The following is a 21,511-nucleotide window of genomic DNA, read 5'->3' as shown; positions in this document are numbered from 1 at the left end:
CCTACGCTTCCGTCTTTACAGAGCTCTAGGTGTGGAACCTGGCTCACCTCACGTGTGATCTCTACCAGTGCTTTGCTAGCCTTATCAGCCTTGTTTTTCCTAATGAGTGACCTAAATTTCTCCGTTTCTGTGGTGTAAGCTCATTACCCATTATCCCATTTACCATGGCAACAGAGAAGAGATTATTCCTTTCCGCTTTGCAACAGCTTTTTATGTATTTGAAAACTTCCTCTCCCCCTTTCACATCCTTCACCAGTTAAGATTAAGCGACCCCGTTTCCTTCAGCCTTTGGAGTAGGTTGTTTTCCAGCCCTTGCTTTCCTCTGGCCTCCTTTCAATTGCTGTGTGTTTCCTTAGAAGGGCAGTGCCCGGACAGGGATGCAGTTATTCCAGCTGAAGTTTTATCAGCATTGGTGGACTATTGGAGATTTCTGTTGTTATCTGTCAGGCTGTACTCCAGCATGTGTATCCCACTATTGTGTTTGCAATGGCATGACATTAACTGCGGTTCTTCCCCAGTCCTCATCTGCACTGCTCTGGTGTAACTCTTGGCACTGCTGAGTGTTTTTCTGGCAGCAAGAGTTACAGAGGGCCCAGGTTCACAGGCAGAAACTGGGAAGCGCTTTCTGACCTGGTCCTCTACCCGCTCTCTTCAGCGATGCTGAGTCCTGTTACTCCAGCCGCCTCTGGCCGCAGGTACGAGGGCAGGCCAGCCTGGTGGGACAAGGTAGCACATCTTTCCCTACACCCACTGACACAAGACAGGGCGTCGCTCAGGGAGAAATTGCTTTTAATGTTAGTATCCCTGTTGCATTCAGCCTCTACATAAACTACTGACTGGTCTGTACCAACCTGAAGGCTTGGTGCGAGCCTCCCTCGCACAGGCAGCCGTGCGCAGGGAGGAGGATGGTTTAATGCAGCGTGGAGCGGCCCTCCCCAAGGAGGGGGGGCTGTAGTCGGTGGTGAGCTGGGCTCCCTGCCCTATGCCTAGCAGGGGTTTGGAAGTGCCAGGCTGTGTCGATGGTCAGCGTGCACAAAGCACTGTGAGTGTGCATGTCACTAGGCATGGCACAAACGTGTGTTGGGGCCCTGAGCTGTGTGTGGCACCCCCCAAATAGCATGTTCTCCTTATGGCGGAGACCACGTCTGTGCAGCACCCAGCACTGAGGGGCTCTGGGCCTCGCTGGGATGGGGATGGTAAATGATGCTAAGGGCAGTTCTGGGTTGGGCCGCCCCTCCCTGCTTTGCCTGCAGGAACGTCGTGACAGACACTTCTCCACCTTTCCTTTCTCCACCTCTTCTTGAGACCAGATGCTACCAGAGAGCAGCTGGGCAAGGGCCCTCGGACTCCAGCTTAGCTGGTCCAGGCCGCCTGGGTAGGTCAGCCCCGCCGGGGGCGCATCCTTTCTCGCCTGGGGATGGGGCTCTGCACAAGTCCTGCAGGGAGGGGCGGCACGAGCGGGCAGGCGGGCGGGCGGGCAGGCAGCGAGCAAGTGCAGACCTGCTGCTGTTGAACACGAGCCTCAGGGCGGGAGACCCCCATGCTGCAGACCTGGAAGACACAAGCGCAGCCTGGTGCAGGTGGCCAGGGCCTGCCTTCCTTGTCCTGCTCAAGCCTGCAGCACTTTTCCTAGCCAGGCTGGGGATATTGATGCAGACACACATTTCTAGCTGTGAAAACACGAGTCAGGGTGTCACTCTGTCTCTGACATCCATTCCTGCCCCAAGGCTGGTTGGGGTCTGCTGCTGCATCCCTTGACCCTGCTCCAGCCCCCAGTGACATGCATGCCTGCGTGGGCTCCAAACTGCATCATTTGGCTTTGCTGCTTGAAACTCGGTTTTACACTATTAAAATTGAGCAACTTCCCATTTGCTGGGGAAGGAATGTTGCATTGAGGGGCAGGTTCCTACCTCCAGTCTGCGCAGGCCTCCAGCATTGTGCTCCAGCCACGCTGCTGCTCAGGTGATTAATGGGGCGAGATTGGAGCATTCCTCTGGTGTCTTCTCACCCTCTGGTGACGGCTGCTGCTTGCGCCCACCTGCAGAAGCAAAGGTACCTAGGGCTGGGGTGCTGGGGGGGTGTGTGTGTGCATGGGGTCAAGCTTTATGTGCAGTTTTGCCTGCTGCTGGGGTGCTGCCTGGGAGCTGGGCTGCCTCCCTGCTCCACGCCAGCTCCTTGCAGGGCACCCCCAGAATAGGGCTGGGGAGGAACTGACCCAAGGAGTGGGGTGCTGGGGCAGAGCTCTCCTCTGGGTGCTCCCTCCCCAGGTCAGTCACTCACTGAGGGATCTCAGCAGCCGCCTGCCCAGCGTCTCCTCGGAGCTACTCGGCGATGAGCTGGTCCCAGCCTCTTTGCCAGGGGACTCTGCCTCCAGGACGGTGCCGCAGCACTCACTGTCTGCAAAAGCCCAGCCTGGCTGCAGCACTCTGGGGCACCGCGGCCCTCGCCACCCCCAGGGTCGTGTGTGTCCCCTGGCCAGACTCACTCTGCCGCTTGCTGTTCTCCTCATTGTCAGCCAGCTCCTCCTGGATGAAGGGGATGCCCTCCATGCGCAGGAACACCGACTCGCTGGGACTGCGCAGCCCCTCGGAGCGGCTGCCTGTGGGGACACAGGGCAGGCATGGCGGGCAGGCGCTCTGCCCCGGGGCAGGACGCAGCAGGACGCCTGCCGCAGTGGCAGGTCCCAGTGCCAGGGACCCCCAGGGAGCACGAGTGCGGGGGGAACAGGGATTTATGTGCCTGCACAGTTGCACCTGTGTGCCTGTGCATTACAGTATCCACAGGTGTGTGTGTGCAAATGCCCACGTGCCCCAGTCCACGTGCAACTGTGTCTCAGTGGTGGCGTGCCTGTCATGCCAGCGAGTCCCAGCACGGCCCCCCCAGGTGACACACAGCGTTGGCACGTGGCAGGGAAGGGAGGCCGTGGGGTGACTCACACATGACGCTGTTCCTCTCGTTCAGGAGGGTGGTGGGGTCCTCTTTGGGCGTCTGTGGGGTTCCTTGTGCAGTCGAGGCCTTGGTTGAATCCCTGTCGAAGGCGTCCATGTCGGGGGACTGGGGCGAGCTGTCCATGCGGCTGGCCACCAGCGCGTTGTGGTACTGCTGCCGGGTCACCTGGGCACACAGACACACGTGCCCAGCTCAGCGAGCACCAAGCCATGCTGGGACCTCCCAGGGACTTGGTGGCACCAATCCCCTGGTCAGCAGGAGTGTGACACCCCTGAGTGCCCGCTGGGCACGCAGCAGGCTCCCGGGGCACAGCAGTGCCTGGGTGGGGGTGGCTGGGGTAGGACAGTCCCTGCCAGCCCAGCCGGTACCTTGACAAACTGCACGTCGCAGAGGATGTGCACAGAGTAGTCGGGTGTGTAGATGTTGTTGCTGCTGCTGTGGAGCTGCGTGGTGCTGCCCCCGTAGTCGTTGTGCTCCCGGTTGGGCGACTCAGAGCGGTTGAGCCCGCTGCACCGCGACGGTGACCTGTTCACTGCGGGAGGGGATGGCACAGAGGCAAGCGCTCACTCCCACTCATGGTGCCACTCAGGTCCCCGGTGCCGGTGCAGGGCCCAGGTTGACTGGTCACCTCCAGTGGCTGTGCCCCAAGGACACCAGGGCTGGCAAGGGCCCTGTGGTGACCTGCAGTGGGGTCCTCCTCAGTGCACACCGTCATCGGAGGCCCTGTGCCATGCCAGCCCCACGCACACCAAAGGGACCAGGCCGCCTGCCTGTCACACCGACTGACTGACAGCTCTCCTGCTAACACAGGCCTTCTGCACAGCGTTTGGCACAAGTTGTCCTGGCTGCAGCTGGCAGCCCATGGGGATTTAACTTAACCTGCCTCGAGGGCACACTCCTGTCCACCCTGACTCTGACAGAACAGGAGCAGAGGCTGCCATGGCAAGCTGGCCTGTCACTCACGTTGACTGATGGCCTCTGACACGAGGCATGATGGATTTTGTCTGGTCAGTGATTTATTAGGGAACAAAGGCAGCTTGTTACTTGACGGGTGATGTCAACATCTTGCTGACTTTGCTCTTCTGCTAAAATGCCCTTCTATTACCCGGAAAGCAAACGAAGCAGAGCAGTGTGCAATGCAGGGCTGTGAGTAACTGTGGTCAGAAGCAGCAAGTAGTAATAAAACCCAAGTAGGGAATTATAGAAACTGCACACCAAAGAAAGCCCAAGCCGTCCATGGCTCCCCCTTGTCCCCCCATTCTTCCTGGGGTTTGCATCTTCCTGGGGATGCCGCAGCAGGGATAGGGCTGCTGTCCCCAATCTGCCACCCACACTCCAACAGGTGAGGGGCTGCCTGGCGTGGGGTGATGTGGGTGCTCTTCTCCTGGCACTGCCTGGCATGCAGGGTGGAGGGCGCCTGGTGCACTGTGCACGGGGAGCCGGAAAGAGCCCAGCACCTGTGGAAGCCAGAAGCCCCTTCCCCAAGCCATGCCCCGTTACCTGGAGAGCCAGCCAGGGAGTCCCCTCTGCTGAAGGCGAAGGTACGGGACACTGAGACAGGCACTGCAGAGAGAGGGAGAGGGAAGGAAGGAAGGAAGGGATGGGGGAAGGCAAGAGACAGAGGTGAGAGTGGAAGACAGACCAAGAGGAAGAATGAGAAAAAGAATTGTGTGCCAGCAGCCCTGGGCTGGGCTCCCACCACTCCAGCATCCCTTCCCACCCCTCTTACACGCTCCTGCTTCTGCTCCAGGGAGGTGCTCGCCAGCCCCGGGTACAGGGACACAGACTTGAATGCTGTAAATCAACAGGCTGCTCTGTGATGAGGTAAGAGGAGGTAAGCCTGGGGGGGACCAGCTCTTGCCAGGCCTGCCTGCACAGCCACACATCTCCCTAGAGCCATGGTGTGGGCAGAAAGCATCTTCTTCCCACTGGCTGAGTGCTGCCACCCTGCTCCAGCCCTTCGCCAGCCGCTGCCAGGAGACGGGACTTTGTGGTCAGCTTGTGCCACCTGGGAGATGGGCGGAAGCTAAATCGAGTCACTGTGCTTGGCATCTGGGATGCTTCTGTGTGTGTAGGCAGGTGGCAGAGAGGGAGCGTGCTCTGAAACAGCCCCTGCCTCCACACAGCCCCCCAGCTGCAGGCTGGGGCTGGCAGGAGCACCTCGGCATGATGCAAAGCGAAGGCATTTGTGCTGGGCTGCCTGTGGCTCCCCACAAAGCCCTGGGTCTCAACAGACTTATGGCGATGCCAAGAAGAGCCACCCACTGGGACCTGCTTCGTGTGGAACCACAAGAAGCCAGGACCCCACATCTGGGGCTGCCTGACCCATTGTCACAGAGAGGGTGAATCACAGGCCATTCACTTTCCACGTTTGATTTCCACGGGTTACAGCAGCAGTGACAATTTCAAGGGCAGGCGATCCCCCTCCCTGTGACTTGCTGCCTGTGGGGAGTTGCCCTGCTGCCCTCCACAGCATCCCTGGGCCATGCCACAGGGGTGCAGGGCTCCATGGGGGAGCAGGGAGAGACCAACACACAGGATGTACTCGTTAACATCTCTCCATGCCTTATCTCTGCTCTCAGCACCCACCTCAAAAGCAGCGGGAGATGCGAGCCCGCTGGCTGCCAGCCCTCTATTCCAGCCACAGCCGTGCTTCCCCCAGCTGCCGGCCCTCCTGCCTGGAGCACACTGCCCTCCCCCTCCAGCCACTGTGCCCGCAGCACGGCTGCAACGTTCTAGGAACCATCTGCTGCCTATGTGATTAAAGTTTTTAAATTGCTTTGAAGGTAAAACCCCCAGAAAATTTGCCCCGCAGCCTCCTTCTTCTGATCTCTCTGCTCCTCCCCCAGTAACTCTTGTTCTGTGTCCTCCCCTGGACTGAAACCTTCTGCAAATAAAAGTCCAAGCAAAAGCACCAGCACAAAGTGCTGCCCAAAACAACCTCGTACAGCCAGGAGCAAAGGACAGGTTGATAACCACTAGCACTTGCTACCTGCTCTCACCGCCCGACCCTCCCACAGCAGGGCTGGCCATGCCGGGTCTCTGCTGCCGCACCCCTGCCCCAGCTGACAATGCCAAAGATTGCCTAGCAATAACAAAGTTGCATAACATAAGTTAATTAATAACAAATTGTTAAATGCTCAAGGGTTAACATCTGAATTCTCTGCTGTGACATGCTACTCACACTCATTTCTGCTGGGCTTTGCTTGAAGGAGGACGCCAGCCTGACAAGGGGAATACCTTGCGACCTCTGCCTCCCACCCTGCCTCCTTGCTGGCCAGGGGCACGACACCGCACGCACCACACACACGTCCCGTGGCAGGCAGGGGTGGCTGGATGGCAGAAAACATCTCATGACACAGCATCATGCGAGAGCACGGGGAGCAAAGGAGCCCTGAGTGGGCTCCTGCCGTGGCCCGTGCTCTGCCTGCCCCATCGCCCATGGGCAGCACACACTGCCTGAGCCCCGGTGGGGCTCTGCGGATGGTCACTGAGGGCATGGGGGCATCGGGCTGTGGAGCAACATCCCAGGGGAAACTGGCCACTTCATTGATTTCCTCTGTCCAAAGTGAGTGCGTTGCGGGAACACGGGGGAGCAGAAATGTGCACTGAGGGGTTAATCCAGCAGTCCACGGGCCAGCCTTTCGAATAGAAGCAAAGCAAGCAGCAAGAAATAGCTGAACCCTAGAGCTGCACACAGACTGGGACCCACAGGAATGACAGTCACCTGCCCCAAGGGACTCCCCTCATTCTCTCAACAACATCTCTCCCTACACCTCCCTAAAGGTTGAATTTAGTGCGCTGTTTTGATTAGGCACCCAGAGCATCCTCAGCTTAACATCAGCACTGCAGATCCAGCTGCAACATCTGGGGTTTGGGTTGAGGGATGTGCCGGATTGGGGGTGGGCAGCACTTCCACCTGCTCCCAAGCCATTGGGGACTAAACATTTCCAGGGGTGATGAGCAAAGAAGTGGGGGCTCACGGTCTCCCCTAAGCAGAGCTCTCTTAACTCCTGCAAGCAGAGGATCTACTTGTTAACCCATCAGCTCAGCACACAGGGAATTTACCAGCACTGGGGCATCTACTTTTAACTCAGCTAATTATCCACCACCACCACACGCGAACAGCTGACAGGTAAATTGACCCATCTCTGCAATTCCTGAGCAGCCCCCGTTCCCCCAGTGTGGGACCCATGTTCAGCTCGTGCTCTGAGCCTCAGGAATGCAAACAGGTCCAGAGATGTTACACTGAGACCTAGATACACTGTGCCAGAAGTTGCCAGGTTTACTGCTCCCATCTGCACGGGCATGCTGCCACCCATGGGCAGTGCCCCTTGCAGCACCAGCTGTGCTGGGATCCACCTGCAGGGATCCAGCGCTTGGCTGAAACTTCAAAGGGACCTCAAAGTCCCTCTGCCAGAACTTCGCTGCATCAGCTCCTCAGCACGTCATTTCTCAACCGAGCTTTTTAAAGGGGGTGACCTTGGTACAGAGCCTGAGCTGTTCTGTGTGGGATGCAAATCCGTCCCTTCTCCAACCAGCCGGTGCCACAAAGAAGAGGTTTTAGAGTCTCAGCCTGTCCTGAAATACTTACATAGGAAGGAGGATCCAGCCAGGCTGCCCACTTTTCGCACATCGTTATCTGAAAGGACAGTTGGAGGTGTAGGAATCCCAGAGGAAGTGCTCCCACCTGCCCCACACCCCGCAGCAGGGCCAGCCCATTCTCCTGGTCACCAGCCACCTTAGCCCCCATGGAGGCTGCCAAAGCAAAGGCAGGGCCAGAGGGACCCCACAGAGCCCTTACCTGAGGAGATGACAGCCATGATGGCAGGGACGCCGTAGTAGGTGAATGCCCCATTCTCAAACCGCAGCCCTTCCTTGCCAACCTCCACCTCCACTTTCCCCTGGAAGGAGAAGGAAAATCCGCTCAGACAGGCACCCCACGCTCCTGGCCATCCACCCACCCAGGGCTGCAGGGATCCCCACCACCCCCATGAGAAGATGGGCATCTCCACTGGTAGAAGGAGCCCAGAGCAAGGCAGTGAGGAGAGACAGGCCACCCCCTGCCACCCTCTGCTTGCTGCTGCTCCATGTACCTGCAGGATGAGGACAAAGTAGTCAACGGGGCGGTTGCGCTGGTAGAGGTAATGCTCCGCTGCCTTCTTGTTCTTTCGGTCGTACTTGAGCTCTTGGATGACATTGGGATGTTTCAGGAGCCGCAGCAGGATCTTCTCGGAGAGGTAGGGGGACTTGAAAGGCTCGACTTCTAGAGGGGAGGCAACACACGCTTGCTTAGCAGGGCCAGGGGTGCTGGGAAGCTGCACAGCTCCCCTTCCTCCAGCCTCAGCTCCCCACTGCATGGAGGGGAGCCAAATGCAGACCCATGCTGGTGGAGCAGTGGGATGCCCAGGGTGGGAGGTCTGGGCAGGTGGAAACTGCTCACTGCGGGGGAGCCTGACCCAGGAACAGCTGAGGGATGCCCTACGGGGCTGGTGCTGCTGCAGGGAGATGCAGGGCTTGCACAAGGGCAAGGGTACCTGTTGCCATGAACCGATGGGTAGCCAGGAGGAGCTGCGGGGAGATCTTCACCTTCATCTCACTGTCCGAGAGCCTGAAGATGGAGAAGTCCTGGGGCTTGCGTCCCCGGTGGGGCACCCGTTCCTTCTTCCGATTGTCCGCTGCAGGGCAAAGAGCAGAGCGGTCACCTGCCTGCAGCAGCCACAAAGCCACTGCAGCTGCAGGGCCCCATACCACGTGCACACGTATATAGAAAGGCACGTCTTGCTGCACCCTATGGCAGGACTGCTGTGGAGCAGAAGCCGGAGCAGTGGGGGGCACAAAACATGCCGTGCATCAGTCTTGGGAGCAGCTCCCTGGGGAGGGAACAGGGTGGTGAAACATGCTTCTTAGGAGCAAGTCCTGGGTTGCCCTGGCTGGATGCATGACCCAGAGTTGGAAAGGAGCTTGAGAACCACCCATGGGCACTTCATGCCCAACACAGGTATCCCTGGGTCAGGCCCTGCCCAGCCACTGGCTGTTGATGCTGGTGCTTCTCTTTCTTGAGCAATCAAGACTCCCTGACACCTGACCAGCATCTCTCCATCATTCTTGTCTTTCCCACCATGACTGTGAATTGTTCTGGGGAAGGACCATGATTTACTCTGGCCTGTTTCCTACCCACATGTCTGTCTGTCTGTGTGGGCTCCCACCCTGGCTCCTGCAACCGCAGTAGCTGCTCTGGGACACTAACTGTACAGATCCGTCTCATCCAGGATCTCGGACTTGATGATCTCCTCAATGACATCCTCCAGGGTGACAATGCCCATCACCTCGTAGAATGGGTCTCCTTCCCCTTCGTTGTTCACTCGCTGCACGATGGCCAGGTGGGACTTTCCTGTGAGGGGAAAACAGAGCGGCAGTGAGACCCCCACCCCTGGCGAGAGGCACATCGGGCTGGCAGATGGACAGGGCTCGGTGGGAGGCACAGATCACAGCCAAACCTCAGAAGCAGCCGCCATTGCCCAAACTCACCCCCACCATGCTAAGCCAAGAAGAAGAGCTGGACACACAGCCCAGCCTAACAGTGCTGCTACTCCCGAGGCTGTCACAGGTGTCCCTTAGGTGTCACGGGACTCTGCCTGGCTCTTTTTTGGGGGCCGCTTGCTTTATTTATCCAGACAATCTGTCGTGAGTCACTCTATTTAGCTCTTTGACAGCATCCTATGCAGGAATGAAGTGTACATTATACCAGCTGCTTCTTGCTTACCCTCAGCTTCATTGGCATGAGACAACTCTGACAGAGCAATGAGACAGCGTCCTCCAACACAGAAATGTGAGCATGTCCTTGGGCTCTACTGGTTTCCCTCATCCTCCTGGTGTTTTCTGATTCTGTTGTTAATTATCGTTTCTATTAAACTGCCAGGAACCGCTCCCCCACATCTTTCTATCCATCACTGTCTGGACCGATCCTAAAGTTTTTCTTAAAATACGGGCAAAGCCTCCAGCTCCTCAGAACAGCAGCTGGTTTTAATGCAGAAATGCATGTTTGTTTGCAGGTTTCAGCCCAGCTCCTGCAGAACTCTTGGGTGAACCATCTGGACACAGAGGCTGAACACTTTTCAAACCATCGTCTTGCATCTGAACGTCTTCTCCAAACCCTGCTCCGGACAGCACCTCCTCTCTGTTACCTTAAACAAGCAGACTGGGGCCAGGACCTTCAGCTGCAATGATAGTGATTCCTGCTTGGAAATGGCAGTGTTTCTCAATCACAGTTTCAGCTTCCTCACTTGTCCCCAGTAAGCTGGCAGCTCTGCTGACACATTCTCAGGCTTCTTGCTTTTAGCATACTTGAAACATCGCTATTTGTTTTCGCATGTCCAGCTCTCTGTAAGCTTCTTCAACTTCTCCCTTCCTTTATTGTCTGCTCTGATTTATGTTCTTGCTCAGCAGCTTGACCAGAACCCAACTTCTAAGTCACAAACAACTTCTGGGTCTCTAGCTCCAATGTGTTCTTGGACCTGCCAATGAACAGCACTGGTTTTCTTACTGCCCCTGTGGCTCCTATGCTGCTCAGCAGCACTCACAGGTTCTGAACCTCTAGTTTTACTTAAAATGTTAAAAATGTCCTTCATCAGCACCACAGCCAACAACTTCTCCTCCCTCTGTTTCCCTTTGCAATGCCTGCACAAACCCAACTGCACCGTGCACACTGCAGGGACCTCCAGAAACCTGCAAACATGAGCAGGTTTCCCCACGAGCCTGGAGCTGAGCTCCCTGAGCAGCAATGGTCACCTGAAAGGGGGGCAGGTCCCTTCTGCTACACAGCTGCCTCTGCATCTGCTTCTTCCATAAAGCCTCCCCAGCAAAATCGCCTGCTGCTCCGGGTGAGGGGACGTGAACAGTATTTATGTAGAAAGATGCAATATGGGTGGGCTCCTGCCTGCTGCACAGCTCTCTCCGCGCTCGCTGGTGCCTTCTGGCTCGTCCCCGCAGCGGGACAGGGATGAGCACATGCAGGGCAGCCCAGCAGTCCCACCAAATACATCTTGCTGGGGAACATGTGACCTTCAAATAACCCTGCCCTGGATCTGAGATGGCAAATGATATTTCTCAGCCTAAGATCAGCACTACACTTTTCTCACAGAAAAGCTTGGGCATTTTCCACAGTATAAATTCCCTCTTCCTCATACCAAGCTTTTATTGCAAGATTTCAGAGAGCAGCTCGCTGCCTCCCACGCCTACAGAATTAGAAATGAGAACATAACATTGCAGCAAGTAGCACCGAGATGCACTTTAAAAAAACCAAATCAATAGCCTCCGGGCATTGAAATTTCAGCATGTTCTTTGGACCAGGCTTTTTCACTCCTTTCACATGCAGGTTTGTGCATCTTGTCTAATCAGTGGGTAATAAAGCAACACAACTCGAGACTTAAAAAAGCAGCGGAGTTGGCCACAAGACAGCAGCAACAGCTACGTTTCATCTTAGCAAAGTCCAACTTTCAAAAATGTCTCCTTTAGCCAAACCTCGCTCCCAAACACTGGGGCCATCTGGTCTCCTACACGTCCTTGGGTAAGCGAGGAGAGGGGAGAAGTTATTTCTTTTGGCTGAACGCTTGTTGTTAATGACATTTACATGCAATCCAAAACCACCGAGCCCTTACAAAAAGCTTAGGTGCTACTTAAAGGCAGTCAGAGAGTAATGGAGGCAATTCTTTTTTTGGCCAAACACCTACATCGATGCTGTAATTTACTCTAGAGCAGCCTCAGAGAAATGTGATTCCAGCTCCATGTTCACGTAGCGGCAAATGAGATTATTTAGAAGTAACCCAGCACCGTTAGCCTGGGAGGAGACCCACGGTTTCACTGCGCTGGGGGCAGAGCCAGAAGGGCTGTTAGAGCGCTCAAGAGTTTTTTGTTTTCACAGAAAATAAACACTTTTAGCCACACTATAAACCCCCGGGTTTAGGTTTCCAGGCTAACACCCACATTAGAGATGGAGCAGGTACTCAGTGATGGAAAATTGTTGCAATTCATGTGGTTGCTCCTGGCCCGCACTGAGTGAGCTGATCCTAGCCCCTGCCTGGCCAGCTGACACCCGTATCACAAAAACACCCCAAAACCCACCCCTCGCAGAGCTCCTGTAAATGACTGCTGCTCCCAGCTGGCCCCCACTGGGAAAGGGGTGACTTGCCCTGAGCTCCCACCTGAGGGACATGAGATCATTTACAAAGTCCATGCCCCCCACCCCAGCTGGGTCCTGTGTCTCCTCCCATCACTTTTTTAACAGACCATATAAATTTGGCAGGAGGGGCAGGGGGGGTTTGCAGGTGCCCTAACTGTATAGTCATGGCTTGTTCCCTCATGGGCTGGGGATGCTGCCAAGCTTGACTGTAGCACCTTTCCAAGCCCTGGGAGCTGCCACGCTTGCACAGAGGAAGAGCAGTGGCTTTTGCAGCAGGTATGAGGGCAGAAGCTGGGCAATTTTATGAGGTGGAAGCAATACCCAAGGGAGGGTGGCACAGGGATGGACCTGGGGACATAAGAGGGGTTGCGTTCTCTTCTCCAGCTGTTACCCTGCAGGTCTGCCTCAGTGGAAGTACCACAGAGGGAGATAAATCATTTAAACAAAACCCCAAACTTGATCTAAACCAGCTTTAAGATCTATAAAGCTGATTCCAAAACCCATGCTATTGTAACTGTTACTTGATAGCTCAAATGAAATGAATTATAAGGGTGAGCTGCTTCCCCGCTAGCAAGCTGTCACATGTGAATTTTACAGGGCTATCACTGACGCAGGAAAGCACAGTGAAACACTTGAGAATCAAAGCCTTGGTTTGGCAAATGCTAGAACAAATAGGCAATTAACTTCACTTGTGTGAATAGCTCCACTGGCCTCCGCAGGACTGCTCTTGCACAGGAAGTCTATAGGTGATTAAGTGTCTGCTCAGCATGGGATACAACTGTACTAAATTCTTTATGAGCTACATGAAATCTGCTCTTTTCAAACAACAGCTCTAGTGGAAAGTTAATGCCTCAAAATGTTAAATTACAGAGCTAATATAAACAGCTGAAAGCTTCCGGATGGAACAAGCATCTGAACAGATACCTAATGCTTTTATGCCCATTTTTAGGAGCCTTGTTTTTCATAGGTACCTAAATGATCTTGGGCTCAAAGCTTCCTCCCCAGTGGGAGAACAGGGTCTGAACACATGGAAATGCCTTTACTTGTGGGAAGGAAAGTGCTGTTAGCTGCAAATATAGCTCAGACTACTTCCTTATCATTTTTTTATGTAGCTGCTCTGCCAAAGGAGTGTTAAAGATGCTTTAGTCTTGTCTCTTGTTCCATGGGTTGAGCATTCTGAGCATGAAATTTATTTTCTTCAATTTTTACAGTAAGATCTAAATCTGTTACTATGAGATCAAAGGTACAGGCACAAGCCATGAACCATTTACAGCTACAAAATGGAAGGCAAAAAAAGAGTGATTGGTAAATAAGGTTGATTTGTGAAACAACCATGATGTAATTGAAATCTGCTTTCTGTGTGCTTTTCATCAGAACTATTCTCTGGGCCAGGGGCTGCTAGCACCTCCATACCCTCTTGCAGACCTGCATCCGAAATAAGTGGGGACCCTGATTTGAACTTCTTGAACCGGAAATGTGTGTGAGTGTGCTTTTGTGTTATCATGACTCTGCACCAAGGGTGAAACCACGTGCTTGAGGAGCTGCTTCTAGAGGCAATGCACATCTACACCTAAGCAGGGGGGAAATAACCAGGAGGGCTGTGGGGGCACCCAGCTCTACAGGGAATCAGAGCTATGTGAAGGGAAAACTGTAAATTCTAATCTAATCCAGACCATCCACAGAGATGAGACCTTCATCTGCTTACATCTGTCTCTAGCAGAGTACAAAAGCCTTTCTCATACTCTGCTTTGGTGCTTTTCCTAAGGAAAAGTGGGGGAAAGACAGAATATTTGGAATAGCTGATGTATTACAGTTGACAAAACAGATCAGGAGGGTAAGGGGGAGATTAGAGGGGACATGAAGTCTCACCTTCCATCTGCTGTACAACAGGGCTCTGACCTCCTAGGCGATGACCCTGCCTGCCCACAAATGGTCGGTCCCCTTGCATGGTATTCGGAGCCTAAGGAAGCCTTAAAGGATACTGAGGTTTTTTCAAGCTAAACTTCTGAAGAGCCAATGCAAAACTGTTTTCACTGGTGTCTGTAGTGCAGGCCGCTTGTTCTTTCCCACAGCTCAGTCTGAAGGTGCCTCTGACAGCTCCCAGGAGGGAGACGGCCAGCTGGGCGCCCGCTCCCCTCTTGCTTTGCTGAACATCTCCCTGGAGCAGACCTGCTCCTGGGCTTGCTGGGGTGGGGTAAAGCAGCCCGGGGTTCACACTGTAAGATTTAGTACAGTTTTAGTGGGAAAGTGAAGTAATATTTCAGGCAGCATTGCAGCATGAGTCACTGAAACCACCTTTTGTGTATTGGCACCTCACCTGCTCCCAGCCTGGCAATCACACCCCTCGGGGTACGGGGTACATGTACGGGATAGTTCCTGGGTAACAGCTGGCTCCTTAACACATACAGCTGGCCAGGGAGGTCATGGCTTTGGCCCATCAAGGTACCCAAGACAGTGGCTATCACACTTGCAGAACTCTCTTGAAGGCTGGTTTAAATTTCAAGCCATGCTTTGTGCTTGCCATGACTGCAGGCTGAGGAGAAGGCCAGTAAGGAAAGCAGGTGAAATGGTACTGACCCCAGCTCCTGGCAAGTGTAAGCACCTTCTACAGCTATATTCAATTTGTGTACGTCTAATAGAGGCTGTGGAGTATCTTGAAAAGCAAAGACAGACCCTAGGGGAGAATTGTTTTCCCTGCTAAGCCACAAAGTTTGTTTTTGGAGAATTTACTTTTAGTAACTCTTAAAAAAAAAAAAGCTAAACCACAGAAGGCAAATTAGAGTTGTACCTCAGCCTCCGCCCTGCTGCAGGAAAATGAACTTAAGAGCAAATTTACACTTTCTCTGACAGGGGAAGGTTGTTTGCTGAAAGGTATCATTGCTATATGTGGACCCCCCAAAAAAATTAGTCAACAAAATCCATAAATGATTTCCCAAAGGCACCTACAGAACAAGGAGGTGGACCTCATGGAAGAGCTCCCCATGAGCAGTTATAATCACAGGACTGAAGCTGCAATATGCATTGCTTCGGTTATCATCTAGGGATGAAGGAGGAACAGACTGCATCACCCACAGCATTTCACACTGAATGAATGCACAAACCTTTCCTCCCAGCTCCATATTCTCAAGGTGAAGTTTATCCTACTGGGACCTAGTCTGCCCCTCTACATTGCTTTAGCTTGCTAAATATGGTGCAGTTATTTCTCTGGTGTATTAGATGATTCCTCCTGTGAGCCTAGAACAAAGTCAGATACTCTGAGATGCACCAATACAATTTGCTGAGAAATTCTCTCAGATTTTTTTCACTCCTTCAGTCATTTCAGCTTCTTTCAGGCTGCAGGTAGCAAAGTTACCATACTGGTGTGCATTTTCTTATTTCTAGAGAAGAGCAGATACAGATTTTGTGCAGTGTGCTCCACTTAGTTCTGCAGCATTTACATAAAGTGCTATGCATGCCTTCCATAATGACCCTGTCTAGCTTGCCTGAAAAAGATAGCAAATTGGGTGTCCAGGCTTTGTTATTTCTGAGTTAATTTCACTGAGATTTGATGAGGAGATCAAGTCAAAACCATCATCTAGCACAAGCAATTCCTGCCTTCAGCTGAATCTGCCTCACACTGCTGTAATGCTGGTTTTTGATGCAGTTGTAGCAGCTGCCCTCCTCTTTTGGGCTGTGGGCTGAAGTCTGAGCCATCCTCTTGCAGGTCAGCCCCCCCTCTGCTGCTGTTTGCAGCCTTCTCTGAGTTTGTTCCTAGTTCCCATCAGTGCCTCCAATTTAACCATCTTTCTACAGGAATTAGTGCCAAAAGAGATGTCAAATGACACCAGCAGCAGGCTTGTGAAGGAGCAGATGTGAAGGGTTTGACCGGTTCTGCTGTGGTGAGGCCGGGGCCAGGTTTTGTCAACCAGGAGGTCTCAGATGCTCTTGGGCATTGTAACCGCTCTGGCCATTAAGTCCCTAGGTGCTACCGAAGTGCGTGCTACTACTTTCATACAGTTTAAATGTCTTGGCAAGCTGACGCTACAGAAGTGTCTTTCCCCAGATCCATGGAGGGTAATCCTGTCTACGCAGGGCCCTACTGGGGGGAGAGGAGATTTGTGACTCGTATGGATTAAACTCAACTCAAACATCAATGCATCTTAATGGAACTGAGCTCAAATGAGGCTAGGTGTGAGCATACCTAGAAACCAATGAAGGAAAGCTTCCCTTCAAACCCTGCTATAAAAGACTGGGCAGGGGGGGAAGAAGCTGATCATCTTCGTAGCTAAGATAACACAAAGAGAAAAGAAATGCATCAGGTAAACAAGGATAATACAGTGTGATATCGGTGAGTAGGAGGAGAGACAGAAAAGGGAAAGCATTGCCAGAGGTGTGAGCAAGAGTCCCAAAGTGCTGCATTTAATCATCCTCTTGACATTTTCAGTAAGAAAGAACAAATGTTTGTGTACTGTGGCAAGGAGCTCTGGCAGTGAAATTGTGTTACTTACCCATAATGTCATTTTTTTTGCATAATGTATATAGTGGATGTGGCAGAACATTAATCATTAGTGAAACAGATCAGAAGTATACATTGCTATCCAGGAAAGCTATAAAATGTGATGGGTATTTTGTGTAAATGCTGTAATAATCAAAAGAACTAAAGGATACAAAAACCATTTGAGTTAATCATGGGAGAAGGAAAAAGAAGCTAGCAAGGTTTTGCTAGAGGTTTGACAGGGACCTAAGGACCTGGAGGTGGCTATCAATGCACATCCTTACTGGAAATTTTAATTTCCTAGAAAGAACCTGGGCTTTATCAGTGGGAGTGTTTGCTGTCCTGCAGGGACCTTGGATGTGTGAAGTGATGAATGTCTTCATTAAGCACTCACTGAACCAACAAGCAATCAGCCTACTCTCTAATTAGTGGAGGTGTCACAGAAGACCTGGCTGGCCATGGAAAGCAACCTTGATTGGATCAAATAAGATATTTCACCACAATTCAAACAGACACAGAAAAGGAGACAATGATGAAGATTCTTAATTACAAATGTGGAATCTTTATTTTAGAAACTAAATAGTCAAGCGAATGGCGATGAAGTGGCAGTGGATGGGACTGAAGGCAGCTGGGAGTGAATGCTTGTTGCAGTGTGGGAGCTGGCACAGAAACCTGTATTTGGAACTGGGAAGAGAGCTTAGGAGGGGTTTAGGGCTGGGCTTGGGGGTGACTATCTACAAACACAAGGTGCTGGAGGTGACCAAATGCTTACAAATAGTGAAGAGATGAGTTGGAAGAGAACAGCAACACCTGGGAAGAACAACATTTGGGGGAAGAGCTAAACACCCAACTGAGTTAGATACTAAGACCAAAAGCAAGGCTTTTCAGCCATGTAATTTAAAAAACAGAAGGAGAAATGAGGTGGGAACAGAAATAAGTTTTAGGGAGAGCTCTACACAGGGGCTGTAGCAAAACGCCCCAGAAAGCCATGATGGCAAACATATGTAAGGGAGGAAGAGCCTGCAGCAAAATGCCAAGATTTTAATGGAGCAAAGCTGAAGAAGGCTGGATAATCTTCATTTGAGATGAGGACTAGCATGTGAAAGTGCAGGGCAGGTAGCAAGGCTTCTTAATGTACCTGTCAGCTCAGGGAGTGACATACAACTCTGTTTAAGCAGGGCAGAGAGGAGGGCAAGCAAAGGGCAGTGAGCTAAGCAACCGCAAGTCCATTTCTATAGGTCTATTGATCCATAGGGTACCAGGCTGTAGAAAAAATTTGGAGGGGGAAGTAGTTGAATACATCAATCAGATAAAGTGCAGGGGAAGCTGACCAAGGGAGACTATGCTAAAATCATCTGACATCTTTGGTAATATCCATCTCTCCAGACAAAGGAGAGGTAGCAGAGACCTCAGGTGAACTTCAGTAATGTTGTAGTATCATATGAGATCAGAATTAGGAAGAGGAGAGACAACTGGTTATGTTAGAAGAGGTACGGGATGGGGGTGAGAACTACTGCAGCTCATCAAGGTTGAACCCAGAGAGCAATCTTAATGTTTTTACTAACAGTATCAGTATTAAAAAATAGTTTTTTTTCTGATTTGCACTGTTAGGAGTCATCAGTCATGTTGAGGGGCAGAGATAAGGAGGGGTAGGTGGTGTGTGCCACACAACTCCTCTCCCTGTGATTCCAAGAGGCTGTGGGGACATAGTTGTGCATCTCTGGAGAGGATGCTGAACTACACGTATCTGATGATTGCTTTCCTGGCACACAAGAAATGTCCTATCCTCCCCACCTCCCAGCTCTAAAAACCAGCAGATGACGGCTCACAGAGAGGCTTTCTTTGTATCTGGGATGGACCAGGTTGGCCTTTCTCACATGATCAGCTCTGCTTGCAGCAGAGCAGCCCTAGGCAGCCGGGAAGCCAAGGCTGTCCTCCGACGTTACATAATACAGGATGTCACTGCTGCAGCCATTTCTTAAAGACTCACTCACCACGATATGATGTACTGAGTAACATGCAGCAAAACACAATTCCCAGTGGGGGGGGGGGGGAACACATGCTGTGTGTATTCTCAAGGTATGGTTAATGAAATACAGCTCTCAGCATCTCTGGGGCTGCTGGCAGCTGCTGCCTTATGAATACTGTCACAGCTGCAAAAAAAGTACAGCTCTTTCTAAGGGTTTAGGCTTTTTTTTCTTCCCTTAAAGTACTTGCACAGAAATGCTTTCTAGGCCTGCTTCTCACTGCTAAGGTGAAAGCATGAGAGCTAAGTAACAAGATGCAACCTCCTGCCATGAACTCCTCTGTGGAGAACAGCAAATGTTGCCTTGCCTGGGCAGGGGTGTGAGGTAGGCACTGTGCCCGTGCTTCTAGGACCCTGCAGAGACATCAGCCCTGCAGGACAGGCTCATCCGCTGAGCCACCAATATCTGAGGCTGAAGGCTCTTACAGTCTCTGTAACATGGCAGGTGTGACCAGCACTTCAGGCCCTTGATCCATGCAGGGGTTGTGCTACCAGGTGACACCAGGGTTACCACCACACCAGCGCATGCAGGAGCCAACTCCCCCCAGCATCCCCAGTACCTGCCGGATCCTGCCAGGAGGTGATGTGGGGTGGGCTGTGGGGGGCTGCTCACCAAGGAACCTTTGGGGGTGTGGAAGGGGTGCAGGGGGAGCCCGGGGGGTGGTGGCCTGGTGGCCTCACCCTTCTTGAACTCCTCAAGCAGCGTGTCAAGGCGTGTGTCGTTGAAGACACAGTGGAGCGGGCGGCGGTAGAAGCGGGTGACAGTCTGCAGGGGGGTGCAGTCATCAGGGTCGACAAAGGCCAGGTCCTTGACAAAGAGCAGGTCGACAATGTTGTCACGCCGGTCACCCTCGTAGATGGGGATGCGGGTGTAGCCGGAGCGGAGGATCTCAGAGACGGTGGCGAAGTCCAGGACGGCATCAGCACGGAGCATGAAGCAGTCGGCCAGCGGTGTCAGCACGTCCTCCACCACCTTGGTGCGCAGCTCCAGCGCGCCCTGCACCATGGCCAACTCCTCCCGTACCAGGTCGCCGTGGGGGCCGGCGGCACGCAGCGTCTCTAGCAGCCGCTCCCGCGTGGAGAAGACGCTGAGCTCCTGCCTCAGCGCCCAGTCCAGCAGCCGGCTGAGCGGGTAGCAGAGGGGGAAGGCGGCCAGCATCAGCAGCCGGGTGAGGCACAAGGTGCGGGAGGCGATGGCCAGCCCGTGCCGCGAGCAGACAGAGTAGGGCAGCACCTCACCGCCCAGGAAGACGGCGGCGGCGCACAGCAGCACCGGCAGCCAGGGTGCTCCCCGCGGCCCACCGGCCGCCGCCGTCCCGCCGCCGGGCAGCGAGGCGCAGAGCCAGCCGGCCAGCGCCGCGTTGGCCCCCGCCTGCCCCAGTAGCAGCGTGCACAGCAGGTAGGTGCCGCCGCCGCCGCGCACCGCCTGCACCCGCCGCGCCTGCTCCCGCTCGGCGGCCGAGCCGCTGTTGCGCAGGACGCGGAGCTCCAGCGGGTCCAGCGAGAGCAGCGAGAGGCGCAGCCCGCTGAACAGCGCCGACAGCCCCAGCAGCAGCAGGGCACCCAGCGCCCGCAGCCAGCCCGCCTCGGGCAGCGGCAGCAGCCAGGCGCCCAGCGCCGGGGAAGCCGGCCGGACCCGCAGCAGGAAGCCGCCCGCCGCCCCGTGGTGCGCCCAGGCCCGCCCGTCCCAGGCGCACAGCGAGAAGAGCCGCCCGCCCGGCGCCGCCGCCGCCTCGCCCTTGCGCGGCTCCCGCACCCGCACCTCGGCCAGCGCCGAGCCCGCCGCCCCGCCCGAGCGCAGCGGCCCCACCACCTCCACGTCCGAGGCCCAGGCGCTGCGCTCCCGGCACCGCTCCGCCGGGCCCCGCGCCGCCTTGCCCCCCGTCGCCGCCGGAGCCGCCTCCTCGATGAAGACCAGCCGCGGCTCCCGCTCCCCCGCCGGCCCGCGGCTGCCGTTGCCCTCGGGCGGCGGCTGGAAGTAGAGGCGCAGGAGGAAGCGGCTCCCCTCCGCCGCCTGCACCGCGCCGCCCTCCAGGGACACCCGGCCCGGCGCCGTGTCCTCGGGCCGCAGCCCCAGCAGCCAGGCGGCTCCGGCCGGCGGCCGCGGCGACAGCGAGAAGAAGAGCAGCAGCACGGCGCCCCGGCTCCGGCCCCAGCCGCCGCCGCCGCTGCCGCCGCGCCCCGGGCCCGCCGCCGCCATGCCGCTGCGCCGGCACCGCAGCGCCCGCCCGCCGCACCGGGACTGCAGCGGGGAGCCGGCACGGCGCGGCGGCACACGTGGGCCGGGGGGCGGGCAGCCGCCGCGCCACGTGCGATCGGGAACGGGCCCGCGGCGCCCTGGCGGGAGGGGCCGGCGGAGCGACGCTACCGGGGGGGCCTACCCGGGCGACGGGGGGGCGGGGGGGTGTTCGCCTTCCACCCCCGCACGGCCCACGCGGGAGCATCCCCACGGCAGGTGGCACCGCGCTTTCTCCCCACATCTGGTGCGACGCTGGCGGGGCTGCCCGGGAGCCTATCCCCGGGGCTGCGGGGCCACCCCTGGCAGCTAGAGAGGGCTGCGAGCCCCGAGCCCTGTCCCGGCCACCCGCGACCACACTCGCTCCCGCTTCCATCGCGGGTGTGCTGCAAGGCCGGCCGTGTGTTGCGTGTGGCTGTGCGGGGTCTGCGCCTCCCCGTGCGCTGGGCAGCGGGGTGTTGCTGAAAGCCTTGTGCCAGCAGTCTCTAGAGTCAGGATTTGCAGTCAGCCTCCCCTCTGTTATCTGCTGAGGCCCAACTCTTTAGCTTTTCAGTTCGAATTCATCTCCCTTCTTCCCGTGGGAGTGATTTTATTTTATTTTTTTTTAATGGAGGGCGGATAGTCATTAGTTTTGCAGTCTTCCTA

At 54.8% G+C, this 21,511-nt stretch overlaps 1 protein-coding gene across 4 annotated transcripts; it reads right to left on the bottom strand.

Moving 5' to 3' along the window:
• Positions 1-373: 373 nt before the first annotated feature.
• Positions 374-21,030, bottom strand: CNNM1 (cyclin and CBS domain divalent metal cation transport mediator 1). 4 transcript variants are annotated; one of them, XM_054832741.1, is made up of 13 exons: positions 19,312-21,030; positions 9,200-9,343; positions 8,487-8,627; positions 8,046-8,215; positions 7,754-7,853; positions 7,544-7,591; positions 4,450-4,512; positions 3,318-3,481; positions 2,937-3,114; positions 2,486-2,599; positions 2,281-2,397; positions 1,911-2,038; positions 374-1,551 (listed from the first exon to the last, which is right to left on the bottom strand). In XM_054832741.1, the coding sequence occupies exons 1-12, from the start codon at positions 20,828-20,830 to the stop codon at positions 1,959-1,961; spliced, it is 2,838 nt and encodes a 945-aa protein (XP_054688716.1). In that variant the 5' UTR covers positions 20,831-21,030; the 3' UTR covers positions 374-1,551; positions 1,911-1,958. The 4 variants fall into 4 exon arrangements, with proteins under 4 accessions (XP_054688716.1, XP_054688718.1, XP_054688719.1 ...); XM_054832743.1 differs by lacking the exon at positions 2,281-2,397; XM_054832742.1 differs by lacking the exon at positions 374-1,551 and having other exon boundaries at positions 2,281-2,393.
• Between the last annotated feature and the right edge of the window lie 481 nt (positions 21,031-21,511).

Source organism: Grus americana, chromosome 7 (genome assembly GCF_028858705.1).
Source record: "Grus americana isolate bGruAme1 chromosome 7, bGruAme1.mat, whole genome shotgun sequence".
NCBI classification, from domain to species: domain Eukaryota; kingdom Metazoa; phylum Chordata; class Aves; order Gruiformes; family Gruidae; genus Grus; species Grus americana.
The sequence above is the reverse complement of the archived record's forward strand: the minus strand, read 5'-3'. Positions and strand labels throughout refer to the sequence as shown.

What these genes read in the sequence shown, in the direction of transcription:
- CNNM1 (XM_054832741.1), bottom strand. Translation starts at nt 20,830, where the DNA reads ATGGCGGCGGCGGGCCCGGGGCGCGGCGGCAGCGGCGGCGGCGGCTGG. An exon ending in CCATCGGTTCATGGCAACAG is followed by an intron (nt 8,216 to 8,486) that starts GTACCCTTGCCC and finishes CCTCCCCTCTAG; the next exon opens with AAGTCGAGCCTTTCAAGTCC. An exon ending in CTCCCTGGCTGGCTCTCCAG is followed by an intron (nt 3,482 to 4,449) that starts GTAACGGGGCAT and finishes CCCCTCCCGCAG; the next exon opens with TGAACAGGTCACCGTCGCGG.